Source organism: Ambystoma mexicanum, chromosome 2p, assembly GCF_040938575.1.
Source record: "Ambystoma mexicanum isolate Mex_15411 chromosome 2p, UKY_AmexF1_1, whole genome shotgun sequence".
Lineage (NCBI taxonomy): Eukaryota > Metazoa > Chordata > Amphibia > Caudata > Ambystomatidae > Ambystoma > Ambystoma mexicanum.
In genome coordinates, this window is record NC_090923.1 from 1,341,589,079 (window position 1) to 1,341,608,460 (window position 19,382).

The 19,382-nt window shown below is 44.1% G+C and overlaps 1 protein-coding gene across 6 annotated transcripts in view; it reads right to left on the reverse strand.

Annotated features, from left to right (window-relative positions):
- The window catches only part of MIEF2 (mitochondrial elongation factor 2), a 226,562-nt gene that overhangs the window by 10,892 nt on the left and 196,288 nt on the right, over positions 1-19,382 (reverse strand). For all 6 annotated transcript variants that reach the window (XM_069645698.1, XM_069645699.1, XM_069645697.1 and 3 more), the window contains one exon: positions 6,103-6,289. In XM_069645698.1, the coding sequence (XP_069501799.1) occupies positions 6,103-6,289 (187 nt within the window). The remainder of the gene's footprint in view (positions 1-6,102; positions 6,290-19,382) is intronic.

Below are 19,382 nucleotides of genomic sequence, written 5' to 3' on the forward strand. Positions count from 1 at the left end.
TGCTGCAGGAGCGGGTCTGAAAACTTCAAAAGGGGTCTCCCTGGTGGACTGCTTTGAGGTTGCGTTAGAAAAGAAAGGCACTAACCTTGGGCTATTATTTCTAGAGCCCAAACATCTGAAGTAATGGCTTGCCACTCTTGCAGATGCTGTGACAGCCTGCCTCCCACTGGTGTCTTGTGATGCAAGTCCTCAAAGCGGTTTTGTGGCGGTTGCTGCAGCCGCTGATGGCAAAGAGGCTCCAGCTGGAGCTGGCTTTGCACGTTTTTGTCATCCACCGTGAGTGGCCTTTTTCTGGCTTCTTTGACTGGCCATTTCTCTCGCATTTCCATATGAGGAGTAGTAACAATAGGATCGTCCCCTCCAAGATTGTCCTGGCGCACGAAAAGACTGAGGTTGCCCAATAGCAGCTCCTAAAGACTTGGCAGCTGCATTTGAGGTCTGCAACCTCTCAAGGCTCTCGCCAGCCTTACTGCCAAAAAGGTGAGACCCGTCAAAGGGCATGTTCAGAAGACGGTTCTGCACGTCTGGTGCGAAACCCGACTTACGTAACCACGTAAATCTGCGCATTACTGTGCTAGTACCCATGAACCTGCTCACACTATCTGCAGTGTCCAACCCAGATTGAAGGGATTCCTGCATGGCCTCCTTTCCATCTCTAACAATGGCTAGGAATCCTTCCCTTTCGTCCCCTTCTGATAAGTGCTCCGCCGCCATTGCAATGCACTCCCACAGAGTGTACGAAAAACTTTTCCAGGGCACATGTGGAGTTGGCTGATTTTAACGCCATACTCCCATCTGAAAATACCTTACAATCCCAGCCATCCACACGCTTGCCGTCCCTGTCCGGAGGGATAGAAGGGTATGACATTTTATTTGAAGCTGTGGCAGCCTGGACCACCAGACTCTCGGGAGGGGGATGTTTAGACAGATAGCCGGGGTCGCTACTGGCAGGGCGGTATTTTGAAGTAAGGGATTTATTCACTGGAGTAATAGAATCCGGAGTCTCCCAATTTTTGGCCACCCTATTTTGCAAGGCTACATTGGATCTTCGGTGGGACCATGGTCCAATATATCGGTCAAATCATCCTGGATGAATTGGGTTGGTGGTGTAGCCCATCCTAAATAATCGACCACTTTTGTCATTAGTTGACGGTATGAGCGACTGGCACGCTCACCTGGTTCTGGCCTGCCAAAATCTGTTTCAGGAGATGTATCAATGACACTTGCATTATGTAAGGATTCCACCAGGTCCCTCGTCCTGATTTCTTCAGAAATCAGGCATTCTGGGACATTTGGGGTATCATATTCCAGTCCAAAGGGTACATTCTCCTCATCAAATCTCTCCTGTTCCTCAAAAATTGAGGTCAGGGATTTGAAAAATTCCTTCACAGGAAGAGGTTTAAAAACCTTTTCTGGGGGAGATGTGTTAGTGGAACCTGAAGGCATTACATCCTTTTCAGCCTTCTATTTTCCTTTTTCTGGCTGAGTTGGCTGAAATGGAGCCTTTGGAACCTTTGGCGCCGAGGGCTTCGGTGTCGACGTTGCCAAAGGCGTCGATGGCGCCGACGAAATAGTGGTCGTGGACGGAGCCGGCTTCGATGGCGTCGAGGCGCTCTTCGAAGATTTGCCCTTCGCGGTGCGCTGGGTTTCGGACGGCGTCAGTGACCTCGAGCGGTCAACTCGACCGGTCTTTTTCGCTCGGCGTCCTGGAAGGTTCTCGATCCTTCCTTCTTCGATCACCCGGGCTCAAGGGTGCACGAGTGTCGGAGCGATGACGCTCCCGGCCGGCTTCCGAAGAAGGCGCGGACCGAGGCTTCGCTGTCTCGAACACCTCCATCATTTTAACTCTGAATGCTTCCCACTCTTCGGAGGAAGAATGTTTTGTGGGGCATTTCATTCTTTTTGGGGATTCGTCCGAAGGCGAGGTGGAGGGGGACCTGTGGCGTCTTTTCTTTGATTTTTTAATCGAAGACCACGAGCGATGGGAATCGTTTCGGGACCTGGGCCGTTGCCTTTCGCGTCGACGAGACTTCTCTTCACGGGACCTCGACTCGACACTAGCGGCTTTCCGGTCGGATTTACGACCTCACTGTAGTTTTCCCTTCCTATCTCGCAAGGCCTTTCCCGTCATCGCCTAACACTTCGTACAGGCCTCCATGTCGTGGCCTTCCCCGAGACACCACAGACATTCTCGGTGCGGGTCCGTGATAGACATTTTCGTACTGAAAGATTTACACTTTTTAAAACCTGATTGCGGGGTCGTGGTCGGCGTCGATGACGAGGACATATCGATATATATCAGTATTATTCATTGCGTCACAGAACTCGAGGCGCGCCGAATCTCTGAAGCAACATGCACCGTGGAAAAACGGAACTGAGGCCAACGGGCGCTGCGCGTGCTACTTGTATACCCAATGACTGAGGCCTTCGAGGGACCATCGACTTGACGTCATCGATGCACGGGCGCCCTCTGCCGAAATTTCTTTCCGAAGCAGCTAAAGCTGGATGGAATACATTTAAGATGAATATGTTGGAGGACACAATCCACTTGAAAGGTTAGTTTCTTCAAAAGGCATGTCTAGAAGTGTTGATTGGGTCTCTGGCTTAAATACAGAGCATTGTAACCACACATGTCTTAATGGCCATGGCCTCAGCAAGAAGCCCACCAGCAGTGTCTGCTGCATCTAGGGTGTTCTTTATGACCGTATTTGCAGACTGTTTACCCACGCTTATTGCCTTGCCTATAACCTGCTCTAAGAGTTCTCGGACATCTAAAATCACACAATTTGTCCCTTTGAGCTTGATTGTACCTGGCCATTAGTGCAGAAGAATTTGCTATTCTGGCCTGATAAGCAGAGGACATTGGCACTTTTCTCCCTAAAGCATTCATCTTATTGCTTTATATGGCGAGAATTAATTATTAGGCCCCTTTTACGTGTGGTAGTGACCACTAATGAATCAGGTGTTAAGTAACCCTGTACATTGGATCTGTGGACACAGGTTTATACTTCTTCTCAACCCTGGGGTTGACTGGTTTTGTTAGCACAGGGTTATGAAGAGATGGCACTATTCTCTTTTAACACTGGCAAATACTGGGCAACTGCCTTCTTTTCATGTTGTACGTACTGATGTGGCAGGATTGTCCTGCTACTATAACATGCTGATGTTCTCATATATGCTTAAGCCCCTAAATTCTCCATCTTGCCAGTGACTAAGAACTCCTACTGCACTCTGTCCTTCCAACGTGCCCATGCACCACCTTTACTCGGCAGGCCATGACCCAATGCTGCCCACATGGGGACACAAAACACTGTCTGCCAGTGCCTTGCTATAACTGTGTACACCATTACCCTATAAGGAATATAACTGTTGTTTACACCAAAGCTGCTTACTGATATTGCCACACAATGTACCCTGCATGCAACGCAAGGCTTTATCACAACAAGCTGCTTTCTGTTATTATAAAGAGGTCTAGAGACGTCACGGAAAATAACACCTGCCATTATGAAACAATAAGAACATATCAGTGTTAGCGCTTATGCCATGCTATATAAAATAAACTGAGCAAATACTGGCAGAGCGCTCCGTCTGACAACAGATTGTCACTTGTCATTCTGTAACTTTGCCAATACTCTATTTACTATACTTTTCTCTCCAATATTAAAACTTGGTTTGTCTATCAGCTTGGTGCCCCGACTCTTCCTTGCTGTGCTGCGGGGTTCCTTCAGAACCGACCCCTGCCCCTGGGAGTCCACTTGGGGCTTCTTTATCAGTACTCAATAACATCTATGTCCTCTTCTGACTCCTGTGCTACCATCCCAAAATATTTTGCTGATCTCTGTAAAAGGCTATTATATAAACAGAGATCATCTGTGGGCAAGGAGGTGATAGGAGTGTCCTCAACATCTAAGGCTAAAAAAACAGTGGGGTCGATATCCCGTTCATAGATCGACACCTTGCCCTCTGAATAATCATCTTGCTGATCGAGGGCAACTTCACTTTGCGTTTTTTAACTTTGGTCTTTTTAAACCACCACCACCCTCTAATGGTGTTTCACGCTTCCTTTTAACGGGCCGTTTTTCTATTATTAACAGGAAGCTACTTTGTCCATGGAGTCCTGACATTTTTGCTCGGTCCATGCGTCTGTGGTGGGTTCATATTTGTGTTGTATGTTCCACCCCGAAGCGTTTCTTTTGAATTGTCCTAGATAAAATGTTTTCTATACCTGCCTTCAAAGTCGACGTTGAAAATTTCAACAGTGTTCTTTCTATCATTTTTACACACGAGTTCTCAGGTTTGCTTTTCAGCATCAAAACGGGGACATGTTTCGTGGATGGGTCGACCGACTTTGTTTTGATAGCCGAAACATGTCCACTTAACTTTGGTCTTGGCACATGGCATTTGTGTTTTATATGGGCAGTCTTAATGTCGCCAGTTGTGGCCTCCACAGCGAGACTCAGTCTGTGACGTCTGCCCTTTGGAGATGGGGACTGGCAGGGAGGAAAAATTTGTTTCCGCAGTTATTGGCTAATCAGTGTTGCCGTCAAAACAGCTACCCTCTTCGGCTTTGAAGTCTTTAGTTTCGTTTGCCAACTGGGTTTTTTTGATATTCCATAAATGGCCCATCGCTTTGTACAGCGCTCCTTGATAGTTTTAGTCAAAGTTTACAAGCTGCACATTTTTCCTCAGCATGATCTCTTCGGAGGACAGCTATTGTCCAAATGGCGGGGGGGGGGCGCTACCTACAGGAATGTTTTGTTACAGGAGGGACAGCATTTAAATAGAGTGTTCTCCATTAGCTCAGAAGCAAGTGAGGGTGCCAATCGATGCATATAAGCAATTTTATTTTATTTATAACTATAGTTCAGTTAGCAATCAACTACGGGCATACATTCTGGATAATATCTAATAAAAAACTAGAGCAAAGCTTCAGTTGTCTTATGTCCTCACTCCGAACCCCAAGATGACATGCACACTATAGTTGAAAGCTACCAATGTTTCATTTTATGTTGTGTCTGTTGCCATCATATCCCTTTTCAACCCTCTGAGCTGTTCCATGTACTAGCATTGCACATGGTGAAGGGTAGAGGTTCAGATTGATGTGGCTGGGATGATGAGCTTCCTCTACCTCCCTCAGGACTTTAGTGACCAGTGGCAGGGCAGAAAATGCCATGTCGCACTGCTAGAACATCAAAGCAATTGATTATCGATTCCATCATCCTCTGCTGTGAAAGGTTTACTGTGGAAGCCATATCCAAAATGGCATTTAATAATTGAAAGTAAAATCGGAGCAAGTTAAAGGAGCACCAGATAAACTGTATATAAAACTAGCATAGCCGTACAAACCTTCCTTCATTTAAAAGTACAAACATCACAGAACTGTAAAAATGCACCCACCAAGTCATGCACGACGACAGAAAAGAAGAATCGTCACGAGAGGGAATTGTGTCTATTGTCAACATTTCTAACACTGGAACCTGCCGATTGGAGTTGCAATCTCGCACTGTGCGGGGCAAAGTTGTCACGAGCATATCGCTATCGCGCTGCACTTCAGTTCGCCCATCTGCCAAAACTGGATGCACTAAGAAATGGATAGCTCGTAGAATATATAAAGTACACAAAAAAGTACATTTACAATTCAGGATTATGTGCCGCCACTCTGTTTTTGTCTGAAACCTTTGATCTAATATATAATGTTGAAGACATCAACTGTGGCAATGCATTTTGTCATAGGGCCAAACCATAGGATTCGGTCAAAATTCCATAGATGTGGGGTTGTTTTACAGTGGATGACCGAATGGGAAATGTACAAACAATTTTGTATTACGTACATTTCTCATGCGGTCATTTCCGTCGCAAACTTCCAGTCGCGGTAAAACAACCCCAAATCAAACCATACGCTTTGAAGTCTGCATGCAGAGGCAGAATTGATTTATTTATTTATTTATATATAAAGCGATGCCGCCCACAGGCATCAGAGCTCTTTCCTTAGAGACGAGGAACGTGGTGATGAGACAACACAAAAATGTGGAAAAAAGATGCAGTCTTTAATAGATTGCACAGTTAGTCAATCACTTTCGGAAGCACGACACTGGTACAAACCTGGAGCAATTTCGCTTTCAATGGGGGGTGGCAAAGGTGCACAAAGGGCTTCCCGGTTCGGCTTACGAAACAGCTTTGGTGACGCCCTCAACAAACTTAGTTCCTTCCAGGTTTCATCAGTAGGAGTCTGGGCAGCTTTAGCAGCTTCTTTCTCATCATCTGGGGCGCTTGCGGCCCGGTCAATCAGCTGCAAAAGGTTACAAATCATGTAAAGCTCACAATCCATAGCATACATAAAGAGCTCAATAATCTCAAACCAGCCAAATCGTTACAAATACCAGTTTTTTTTTAAACAAAGTAAGTAAAAACTCTGAAAAGGTCCAAATACCACATCTTGGTACTTAAAGCAAGTCACCAGTGTAAAGCAAAACCAAACACTAATAGGTTAAGCATTTCCTTATTTCTTTTAATTGTGGATATACGCGAATTCTGTGAAATCCACACTAGATTGCGCATGTGAGCCCTGTCAGCTTATGTGACGATGTGTTCCACATTCAGAGGCAAATCTACAGATTTTGATAGTGATTTTAATCTTCGTTAGACAAGCATGAATATGTTAAAGTAGTTGTTAATAGGATGATGGCGTGCACCACCCCCTCCCTCCCTGCACCACAGTTTGGAGGCATACGGCACTGAGGTAACCAAAGGCTAAACTCTGGATTTTTGAATTTCAATAGCTGAAACCAGCATCAAATATTAAAAAGGTACATGGCCATTCCACAGAACGCTGAGGCCGCTGTGACACAGCAGGTATATATGGGTACGGTTCGGTTTGGATTGTAAAAGGGAAAGTCAGCTGAAATGGTTACCGACGCATTGTTCAATCAATTGTACATAGAATGTGCTCCTGGAATACGTTTAAATGAATTAGTTGCATTTCCCAGATCACATTTCTTCCCAAATGCAAACCCTTGATGTACGTAGGGATGGTTCAGAAAAGCTTCAAATATTGTATGCCTGCAATTTACACAAATGTAACAGTTTGTTGTGTGGGATGTATTGACTCACTCAACAGTATTTCACCACATCACCAAGCTGCATTTGCGCAAGAAAACAGCAAATGGCTGCGCTGGCTCCTGTGCCAGGATCAGGTACAGGATCTATCTTGGTCTATTATTTACAAACTGAAACCCAGTAATGACATTAATCGGGATAGAATTCTTCAATCTAAAAAAGAACGAGAATTCAAGTATGACAACAGGGCTGAACGAGAGGCTTGACTGGGTATTATAGCTCGCGTGATAAACACTGGTGTGAGCCACATTTTACAACCCCATGAACTACATGCACGGGCGATTCCCATGGACTACATACACGGGTAACTCCCATGAACGTACTAATGCAGGCTTTCCCAAGATACGGATTTAGACTGTGTGGACGCACGTGGAGGCCGCCCTCAAACTCTTACCCTGTTTGTCGGAGACTTGGAGGGCACGGCAGTAAAGGCTTGTGGCATGCTGCACTGATGTGATGGAACTACAGTGATGGCTGCCTCGGGTGATGCCTCTGTCTGACGACAGTTGATAATCATGTGACACCACCGGACATCTTGGAACGCACACCGTCCGTGCGGATTGGCAGATAGCCGGGCACATGGCTCTATTTAAATACGAGATATCCCGACAAAAGAAGTGTACGTGTCCACAAACTGAGGAGATGGACCTTGGGAGAAACAGCGTCAACAGCTGAACTTTGTGGTGCCGTGAAGTAACCGGACACATTGATTAGAGGTGAGCCACGTTATGGGAATCTGGTGAACACCATTTGGTCTGCTCGTAATCCCTCTACAAGGCTAGGGATAGGTGAACCCGCTGCCCACGGATTAGGTTCACAGACGTGCATGGTCCGCGATTACCGTTTTGCACTTCGGTTTTTGACATTATGGAGATCATTTCCAGCACCCCGCGTACTGTTGACAAAGCGCGGAAGGGTGACGGGTGCACTGACCCTAAGTTGGATCACAGACAGGGAGTGTCCGTAACAAACCTTCAAATTGGATTTTTGATACACCCACAACCGTTTGCTCCCTCTCTCTTTCACTGATGCATGCGGTTGGTGAGCTTCTGTTTTTGCAAAGTCGGGGAGGATTAGCGTTTTTCATATAAACACACATTGGATTTAACACGAGTATGCCGTTTCTCCCCCTTGATAGATTTTGTGAAATCACCAGTATCTGTTGAGTGGGTGTATGCTTGACATCCCAAACATTAGGTATGTGCTGCACACGGTGTTGAGTCACCATACCGTATCCCGCCCTACACGGATGAGAGGCCGGGATGATTTAAAAGGGCACATCAATAGTGACAACCAGGGTACGTTTTTGGGTACTGCCAACACCTTGAATTAGATAACACAGATTTCAGGACCTTGCCATCATCTAAACATTCCTCATAATTGTCCCGTTATTCTCTTTAAAGCTGGAACACATTACTCCATTGACGTTGGACACACATCGGATAGCAATATACAACAAATATACAACACGGTTCTAAAACCTTTAACGTTTAGACGCAGAGACTCTGCTACTAACAGGGTAGACGCCACGCTTTCCATGACGTTGTAAGTCTTTGTGTGCTCTTTATGGATAGCCTTAATCCTCTCTAGTGGACTGCCAGCATGACTGAGATAGAGGGTCCCCTGAATTCCTGGGACAATGATTCCAGTACTTAGAATAGTTATAATTTAGAGACCTAGTCAACATTGTGGACCCAACTAACACTGTTGAATTATGCACCATTAGAAGGAAAAGATTATGTGAGAGGAATTTTTGAGAAAGGTATTCTCTCTGCTTCTTTCTCTCACTCGTCACTTTGACTAGTCCTTCCTTTACTCAATGTCAATTACTGTCGAAACACTGTACCTTACCCTTGGGACACATGACCAGGGGCTTTGGAGTAAATCTAGAAATGGGTCGACCACTGTAGATAGGTGTTACTTATTTATCCCCCTCCCATCCACTAGGTTTTCCTTCCTGGAGGCTATTGTTGTCGGATCACCCGGTACACCATTGCGTGTCGCAGATTCCTCTGATCTGGGTCACCCTTTATGTACTATCTTAATGGACAGATGGATGTTAGGCTTTGGAGCCATGTCTGCCTTTTGAAACAATTTTCTGTATTGAGCCATTTGTATGCTCTACATCATCTGGAATTTTATTAATTAAGAATTCTGGATTATTAGTGTATGTACACACAATTATTAAAGGAAATAGATATGCTTTTTTTCTGTACCGCTCTCTTGCAGGGGAAGCTACCCTTTGAAGTCCAACGTTTAGAATTCCATGAAATCAAATTATTGGGATTTCTATGAAAGCAATATACAGACGTGTGCTTTGACGAACTCCATTGTACGCAACAAGAAATAAGCACTGTTAATATACAAAGATTCCCACTTGAAATTCTTCCCCTGATGAATTTCCACGGATTAATGCCCTTTAGGAAAGAAACATGTTGGGCTTGTTTTAATTACTGTTGAAATTTATTTTGTGTGAACGAATGAACTTTATTTTGTGAGTGTGTGCGAGTGGTATGAGTGGGAGAGTAACTAACTAAGAGGCTGGTGCACAACGACATTGTATATGTTATTGGAATCACCTAGACCCCGTCGTTGGGACCCTTGAATGGAATTACTTTGCATTGCTTATGTACAGTGATGTCGTCATTATTATATGTTTTTTTGAATTTCTTTTGAAAAAGCATTCCATTTGTCTATGTTTCTAATATATTTATGTAATTGATTTGTTTGAATATTAATTAAAATATGTAATTGTTTTAGAGTTATGAACGTTGTTGTCCTCTATCCTTGATAATATTATCATGGTTTGAGGATGAAGGTTAGCTTCCTCCTGCTTTTCTAAGACAGTGTCTACTGTGGAGTCACAAGCCTCTTGTCGTCTAACAAGGGTTATACCCTTCATGTGAGGGTTTGCTTGTGATTCATTATTTTCCCTCAACCTCATTGTGTCTTATTCTGGCTCCTGTGCGCACCAGGACCTCAAAACTGTGTTTTTGCAGCAACAAAAAGATGGCTGCACCATCCTGCCTAGCAGACTTCAGGCAAGATGGAACAAGGGGACACACTGAAGGAGCGTGCCAGTGTGTTCTGAAACATATAAAAAGGGAATAAAGTGAAAAGGCAGCCCTGCTTTGCTGAAAACCCAAAATTCCCCTTCAAAATGAAACATTTTCACCCTTTAAAAATGCTGCTTTGACGCCAATTCCATCTGTTCCGTCTTAAAGTACTGTGATTAAAAAGGCCTTGCCGCGCCCAGGATATTTCATTGTGCCTCAGAAAAACCAGGCATGATTTCTGAATGACAGGCCCTGTCAAACCAACTCTGAGAGAAATCAATAAGCAACTTCACTTTTACTCGCCCGGGAACATGCGTTTATTTCTTTACAAAAGTATCCACAGCTCAGCAGTTCAAAGAGACTAACTCTCTGAGTCAGGTCAGTTTCAAGTTATCCGTGCTTCAGACAAAACACCTGCATTCAAGAAAATGACTATAGCTGCAAAACAGTGTTGGAATCCAGGAGCTGCCAAACCGAATTTAAAGAAGGAGATGATAGCAGTTTTCGACACATGTAAAAATGGGCTTTTTGCAAAACTAAAGGAGAAAAATGCCCATTTAAAAAGTCAACTGTTGAAGGAAAGCCTGCCATTAACTAGCAATGTGAAGGGGTTTGTGGCTGGTGAAAATACACAAAGAGGAAAAGTACAAGACAGACTGACTTCCCCTCTCTAATGGTCCCGTGAAGACACAGGTTTAGATACAGAGAGGCTGCTTACTAATTTCACAGAGTAAGCACCTTGTGGGAAAAAAACATATTTCAACTCAATGCAATGTAGCATAATCATAAATCACTTTAATGTTAATTCATAAAAACATCATTAAAACACATTATTGGCTTCTACGTGAAACAGTCATACCTTTCATTCCACTCATACGTTTTACAAACACGGGGTTCTACAATTTGAATGTTCTTCTAGCATATTCATTATTCACAATCTTCATGACATAGGAAAAAACATTCGGTTTTCCTTTTGAGTCGACATATGTTTCGGCCCTTGATGGAGTACCACCGTTGTCGGAGGTGGTCAATAAAGCGGATGTTGGGCCATCAATTTTTCTTAGAAGATTAGTTTCGTTCCCCATTCACATACAAATGCCAGATCTATAAAAATGAATTAAATCCATATTACAATATGATCAAGTTATTCCCAGTTTGGTTGTTTAGGGATTAGCTTCCTGTTAAAGGCGTTTGCTATTCAGGTTTTAGCCCCAGCACGGCTTCTTGTTATGAATGCAGCCTGAGGGATTTAAATCAGTAGCTATTCTAAACAGCTGATGATATTTTATTAGAAAATATCATCAGCTGTTTAGAATAGCTCTATATAAACATACAAGCAACAATGTATAAAAAATACTGCCTTCTGCAACGTTGTAAACACGGTCACAAGACTTCTCACGCTCGCACACCTGTAATCAGGTGACCTATAAAAAGGGCTGCAGCGCCATTAACATTCCGCCACGCGTATTGAAGAAAACAGCGCCCGCCAGCTCAAATGCAACAAAGGATCTCCAAATGAGCACAAACTTACAAAGAGTAAAGCTCCCTGCCGCACATGCGAAAATGAAAGCTAATGATTGAAATCTATCAGGCTGCATTTATAACAAGAAGCCGTGTTGGGGCTAAAACCTGAATAGCAAACGCCTTTAACAGGAAGCTAATCCCAATCAGTAAACGAGAACAAAGCCGGGGGTTCACTCGACTTTGCATACAATAACACTGAGTTTTCTCAGCAGGTTATTTTATTCAGTTGGTACTTCAGTATTACACAGTTTAAATGTTGTCAGAGATTTCTGTAAGACGACTTCTTTTTCCTCCATATAAACACAAAATAATCTGTTGGAGACGTGCTAAACACAATAAGGAAGCTTTCTAATGCTTCAATTATTCTGTGTTTAAGCAAAAAATTAAATGCTAAAAAGTCCACTGAAACACCGCAGTTAAAAGGATGTTTTCGTGCCCTTTATCAACAGGCAGCACTACAGTTAACAGAGGTGGATCAACGCCACAAATGATGGAAGCTGTCCACCATTCATCGCTACTAATATAAAAGTGGTTTGGAAGACACACCTACACAGAGGTGCCCTCCGTAAGTCTCTTAGTCATTAGGATGTTTCCATTAGAAAAGGAATATACAGGCAATTGATGAGGCCATAATCATTTTGTGTACCCTTTAATGTAGGGTACCGGACACTGGAGAATAAACCATATATCCAGAAGTCCAATCTCACTGGTCCTTATTAAATGGTGCGAATCACAGGTGGGTACAGTGCATTTGTCTAGAATTATATAAACTAGTCATCACCTCTAAACAACCAAACTGGGAATAACTTGATCATATTGTAATATGGATTTAATTCATTTTTATAGATCTGGCATTTGTATGTGAATGGAGAACGAAACTAATCTTCTAAGAAAAATTGATGGCCCAACATCCGCTTTATTGACCACCTCCGACAACGGTGGTACTCCATCAAGGGCCGAAACATATGTCGACTCAAAAGGAAAACCAAATGTTTTTTCCTATGTCATGCATACTGTGAATAATGAATATGGTAGAAGAACATTCAAATTGTAGAACCCCGTGTTTGTAAAACGTATGAGTGGAATGAAAGGTATGACTGTTTCATGTAGAAGCCAATAACATGTTTTAATTATGTTTTTATGAATTAACATTAAAGTGATTTATGATTATGCTACATTGCATTGAGTTGAAATAAGTTTTTCCCACAAGGTGCTTAGTCTGTAAAATTAGTAAGCAGCCTCTCTGTATCTAAACCTGTGTCTTCACAGGCCCATTAGAGAGGGGAAGTCAGTCTGTCTTGTACTTTTTCTCTTCGTAGACTCTCCCTTCCATCAGACTTGACCCCCGATAACAAAAAGTAGGGAGTACCCACTCATATAGGCTGGTGAAAATACATACAGGGGCTATTTTTATTCTACAGGTTTGTTTTAATTAGGGACCCAAAATAAGAGAATAAAGATTTAAAACATGTGCTGAATTTGGAAGCTACCAAAAAAAAAACAGTAATTCCAGTTGCCAGCTGCAAAACATCCCCCTAGGAAGGGAGACACACCATAAACTTCCAGGACATAAAAGTGATAATTGCAAGCTTGAAAAACCTTGAATGGGCCAGGACAAAGAAAGTTCACACGGTCATCAGAAATTCAGCTGTGCCCCAGGCTGGGACAATAGAAGTCCTGGGACACTAACCTGTGAAGTGTGAAGGGGCAATAAAACCTTCAATTAAGCTGAGAAACCCCCACCTTGCTTTGAAGGAAATGACAGTTGAAGGAATAAAAAAAATGATCCAGTGATATGGACTGCCATTTGCTTTCAAAGACTATTTTATAAATAAACTGTAAATACTTTTATCTCTGCAGCAAGAATTAGTAAAAATGTAAAAAAAGTTTGCAGCCTTAAATATAATTGTATGGGCTTTCTTTGAACCCTTTAAGTGCCATGGGTATTTCTCCCCAGTGCCAGGGCCTTTTTTGGTGATTTCGGTATGTGGCCATTCAATGGCTTGTAACCTTTTTGTTACATGAGATATCTCAGCCAAATTTGGCTCCTTTTTTCCCCACATGTAGGAGGTCGTAACGCCACCCAGGAATCCTAGGTTGCTGTAGGGAGTGAGAGAAAATAAGCAAAAAGTGCAAAAATGTTGGGTTTTTTCAAAAAATGCCAATACAATGATGTACAAAGAAGCCTGTGGTTTTTTTCCTTGTAAGAGCTAGGAACAAATGGTTTGCTGTGCTGAGTTCCCCAATTTCCTGGCTTTCAGGAACAGGTTGAGTGGAAACGGAAAAAAAATATTTTGATGTGTTATCAACCGTTTTGTGAGAAGTAGGTGATTTTGGCCATTTTTGCCAATTGTACATGAATGGACGGAATGGAAGAAAAGGGTAGGAAAGCCGAATTGGAGGAAGAAAGGCATATATTTCTGAAAAGTGGACAAAATTCCAAGTTTAGGAAGGGGTGATTTGCGTAGGTCAGGCAACAACTAGGTAGGGGAGACTGCCATCGATTGGGGGAAAAGCGGGAAAATGACCGAAAAAAAGGTATGTGTTGGACATGGTTGGCTTGGTACGGCAATGGCTTCTATGAATTTTGAGAAAAGCAATGCTCCGCTACATTCCCCCGACTCTTGCAGTTAGGAGAGCACACATTTTTTGTAGTGTTTTACAAAACAAGCAATACCACAAGCCAAACACTGAGCCATGGTACACAGGAGTTCTGCGCTCATGGCCTGAACAGACGCACTAAGCATGTGTAAATTGGGAAAACCAATGTGGTGAGGAACGGCAAGCACACATTTTTTGAAAGAGCACAAGCAGACCTTTTCAAGGGTAGGTGACTTGTGCAGGTTACAAAAGTGTATGGTGCCTAAAGCAGCGACTAAATGTAGGTCACATTTCGGAAATGAAAGGGTTGTGTGACAAAGGCCACCAGCAAATGGGTCAAAACACAACACATGGCCTACCGTCCCGCGTTCCCACTGGTGTCCTGATGAAAATGGTACCTCACATGTGTGGGTGCACCTACCTGGCCGCCAAGGGGAAAGCCTAAAACACAAGTAACCCAAGTCTGTTTTCTGACTGGAATTTGAGACGCTCTGCCGACCGGCGCAACATACAGATATGGGCCTCGGGTGTCCAAGCCACCGGGGGAAAACAGGGAACCCCATGCATTTCCGAAAAAAGGACACCCGTGGGAATCCGCAGAGGCATGATATGCCCAAATCGCCCCAGATTGTATTACCCAGACACCCCCGCAAAGTCCAAAATGTGGGAAAAAAACGCATTTTCCACACATTTCGCTCGCTCACCCATCGAAACACGCCCCCAACAGCACATGGCCTACCATCCCGCATTCCCACAGGTGTCCCAATGAAAACGGTACCTCACATGTGTGGGTGCACCTACCTGGCCACCAAGGGGAAAGCCTAAAACACAAGTAACCCCAAGTCTGTTTTCTGACCGGAATTTGAGACACTCTGCCGACCGGCACAACATACAGATATGGGCCTCGGGTGTCCAAGCCACTGGGGAAAACAGGGAACCCCATGCATTTCCGAAAAGAGGACACCCGTGGGAATCCTTACTTCCACTAATTTTCGAATTGTATGCTTTTGGTAATCCATTCTTTGTGATTGTTAGTGTCTTTGCATTGTTGCTTTAGCGAGGAATTGCATTTGCTTCAAGGTTTTCAACACACATTCATTATTTATTTGTCCATTTAGAGTGTAATTTTCAAACATTGCAAGGGGTTTAAAATCTGTTTTTCTCTCTTATTTGGGGAGGGAAGATCAGATTTGGAATATGTTTCCTATTTCTCATTCCTGATTACCTGCTGCTTCTGTTTATCCACTCAGAATGGATTATTTGTGGGTTGAGGGACATTGAAGGGGGAAATTCTAACTTAGGTTCTATCTATCCTAAATCAAAAAGTGCTCCTATCCTGCTGTGCTGTGTATATGTTACCCAAGAAAGTTAAACCAAGTGCATTGCTCACATTCTCATTGTAATTATCACCTCATTGGTGATTGCTGCCCTATACTAAAAAGTGTAGGATTTCTTTTGAATTTTAAAATAAATAAATATTGTATTTTACCAAGCAGCCTGGTTCATGGTCCATTGTGACCCAGAGTATTAGAAAAGGGGTGTGATATGAGTGGTTTACCATCTCAATATTGAATCTAATATAAAGAGCTAAGCATTTCAGTTGTGCGCTGCATACTATGCTGAGACCAAGGTGTGTGTCGCCTGATTGAAATCCTTAACCGATTTGGGGGCTCGTGTCTGGGATTGAGTTTGGTTACCACCCGTGACTGTCTAACACAGCAGACTAATCTGCAAGGTAGTAATACTTTGTGTGGCCGGTGCTTCTTACCTGGGACTACTTTTGAGGCTATTTAAACCACACCCGACCAGCAACACACACTTCGCATTATTCTGCATCCAGCAGCGTAACACTCACCGTGCCTGCAGCCTGCATCCAGTCTTCTGCCACGCCCGCCTCGAATCCGGACCTCCTTAAACAAAGAGGAAAGAAAGGGACAAGGTTAGAAAACAAACTTATTTCTATTCCACACCTGATTCTGGATCCATCTCGTCTCCGGACCTTTAAGGAACATAATTTCTGCACGCGCCGCACCTCCAGCTGCAGCGCCGCGCCATACTCGCCTGTCTTCACAGCATCCTTCGGGTCGGCGCTGCCTCCATCATTTCTTCGCTTAACTTTGGCACCTAGGAGACAAAAGAAAACCCCAAGGTGAGCCGAGGGAACCACCAAATATAATTCTTACCACCATAGACTTACCTGATTTACCACCGAGGCATCCTTTTGTGACTCTCCATATTTTCACATGCCGCATCTGTAAAGAGACAAAACAACACGTTTTCCGCATGCAACATTTACCGGACAACGCCGGGTAATACAGACTCTTACCTGAGCGCCACCAGCTGCCACAAGAGCATCTTTTCACGAGCCAGCTGCAAGACAAGAAAGGAAGGGGGGAACAAGAGTGAACATCGGACATATTGAACTCTATGAACTTAATACTTCCTGGTCCTCACCAGGAACCTCAGAGACAATACTCTCCGGAACTCTCCCGAGCCTTCAAACCAGTGAAGTAACTGGAATCGACGCGCACCTGCAAATCCACGCAGGATGGAGAGCTCATCTTTCAAGAATATAAGGTGAGATTGCTGTGAGGGCATTTCGGAGGTGATTAGTTGGGGAGGATTGTGGGGGTGCCATCACTTGAATCCACCAGTGGCTAAATCCATCTCTCCACTTGCAGGACAATATTTCTACGGGTTAAGCAGACAAGATCAGGAGGGCAGATCCAGTCAGTCACTACGCATCACGTGGGTGGAGACCGCAGCTGTCCGGGTCCGACCAACGCCCCTGTGGGAACCAGGTGAGCATAACAGAACGCGAAGACTATCTACAAATCCCCACCCGGGCGTTATGGAAACCTCAGAAACCGACCAACTAGCCCTATTGTTAGGGGAACTTAGGGCAGAAGTGCACTCCGCGTGCCAAGAGAGAACTGATTGTGTCAAAGGAGCGCACTGATGATCTTGCTAGACAATTACTGCAAAACCAAGCTGGGGAAACACCGTTATCTGGACTCGGGGGGAATTCAACTCCTGTTTCATCGAGCAATCCTGTGCAAGTGGTTCTACCAGGGAGCATTCCTTTAGCTCCGCCCGAACGTTTTGCTGGGGACCCAAAAATGTTCGCCATGTTTATGAACCAATGCCGCTTGCACTTTTTATGCAGACCTGGAGCTTTTCCGAACGACCAAACCAAAGTAGCCTTTGTACTATCATATCTTAGTGGCAGCGCAGCGGATAGGTCAATTCCATTAGTTAACCAGGATGACCCTTCTTCGGGATTTTCAAGGTTTTCAATTGAGCATGGAAAGACTATTTGCCAGACATTTACAGGGACAGGCCCTGGATAACGAACCTTTATCATTACAACAAGGTAACCAGGATCTACTAACCTATACCGCCACTTTCAATAGGTTAGTGGTGGAAACCGGATGGCCAGAGGTAAAACGAATTACATTATTTCATTGTGGACTTCGGGGTGAACTCAGATGTTTTGGCCCAAGTTGTGAACCCACCTCAGGATTGTGCAGAATATATAGACTTAGTGGTCCATTTAGACCACTGACTACAGAATAGAAAGGCTGATCGAGCTAAGTTCGAGAATCGGGTATTTATTAAACCCAATGTTACCCTCAAAGGAACAGATGTATCAGAACCGATGCAGATCGGGGGCAGGGGAGGGGGGGTTAAAGGACCCTTAACTCAAAAGGAAAGAGAAAGAAGACGGCAGATGCAATTGTGTCTATACTGTGGGGCCACAGGACATTTTCTACGGGATTGCCCTATGAAAACATCTAAAAAAGTAGTCGGAGTTGCTGATAAAAATCAAACAGAGCCTGATTCGGGAAATGACCACGCCCGACAAGCGTAGAGGTCCGCTTGCCGAGCTTGAAGAAGGATACTCAGACCTCACACTTCATCATACCAATGGTCCTTATAGATCCAAGGCAGCCATCACGTATGCACGCAGTGAGGGCATACATTGATAGCGGGGCCATAGGAAACTATGTGGACCACGAGTTGGCTTCTAGGATGAATCTATCTCTCTGCAAAAAGACCACTTCGGATGTCATCACCACAGTCGATGGAACTGAAATTGCCTCTGGGCCCGTAACTCATTCCACCGCACAGATGACACTATTGGGTCAGGATGGGCATCAAGAGACTATGGTGTTTGATTTAATCAAAGCCCCGCAGTTCCAAATAATACTGGGGATACCTTGGTTGGAAACTCATAATCCTTGTATTGATTGGCGAGAGAAGAGAATAACCTCCCTGGATTGTGCACATACTTGTTACCCAAAAAAATCATTGAACCAACGCCTGGCCACAGTCGCTACTCCAGTCGTGCAGTTACCTCAGGAATATCAAGCATTTCAGGATGTTTTCCAAAAGGAACAGGCAAACCACCCTACCACCTCACAGATCATACGATTGTCAAATCGATCTCATACCCGGTGGACAACCTCCATGTAATAGGATCTACGCCCTTACGGAACCCGAAAACCTTCACCTATGACAATACTTGGAACAATATATTGCTAATGGCTTCATTCGTCCATCCAAGTCCCCTGCATCTTCAGCTTTGTTCTTTGTGCCTAAAAAGGAAGGGGACCTCAGAACGTGCATAGAATACCGCGCATTAAATCAGATCACGATTAAGAACCGATACCCATCGCCTCTGATCCCCGAATTACTAGACCAAGTAAAGGACGCTTGCATCTACACTAAATTAGATCTCCGAGGGGCATATCATCTGGTACGTGTAAAGAAAGGCGACAAATGGAAGACTGCTTTTCGCACTAAGTACGGGTTATTCGAATACCAGGTGATGCCCTTTGGGTTGTGCAATGCACCAGCAGCCTTCCAGTATTTTATGAACGATGTCCTTCGTGAACTCATTGACGTCTGTGTTGTTGTATACATAGACGATATTCTAGTGTACTCCTCTTAAGTATCGGACCATATGAAGCACGTTCGTGCAGTCCTTGAGAAACTACGCCAGCACAAGCTATATGCAAAATTGGAAAAATGCGTTTTTCATGCTACGGAAGTTGAATTCGTTGGATTTATCCTGACTCCAAA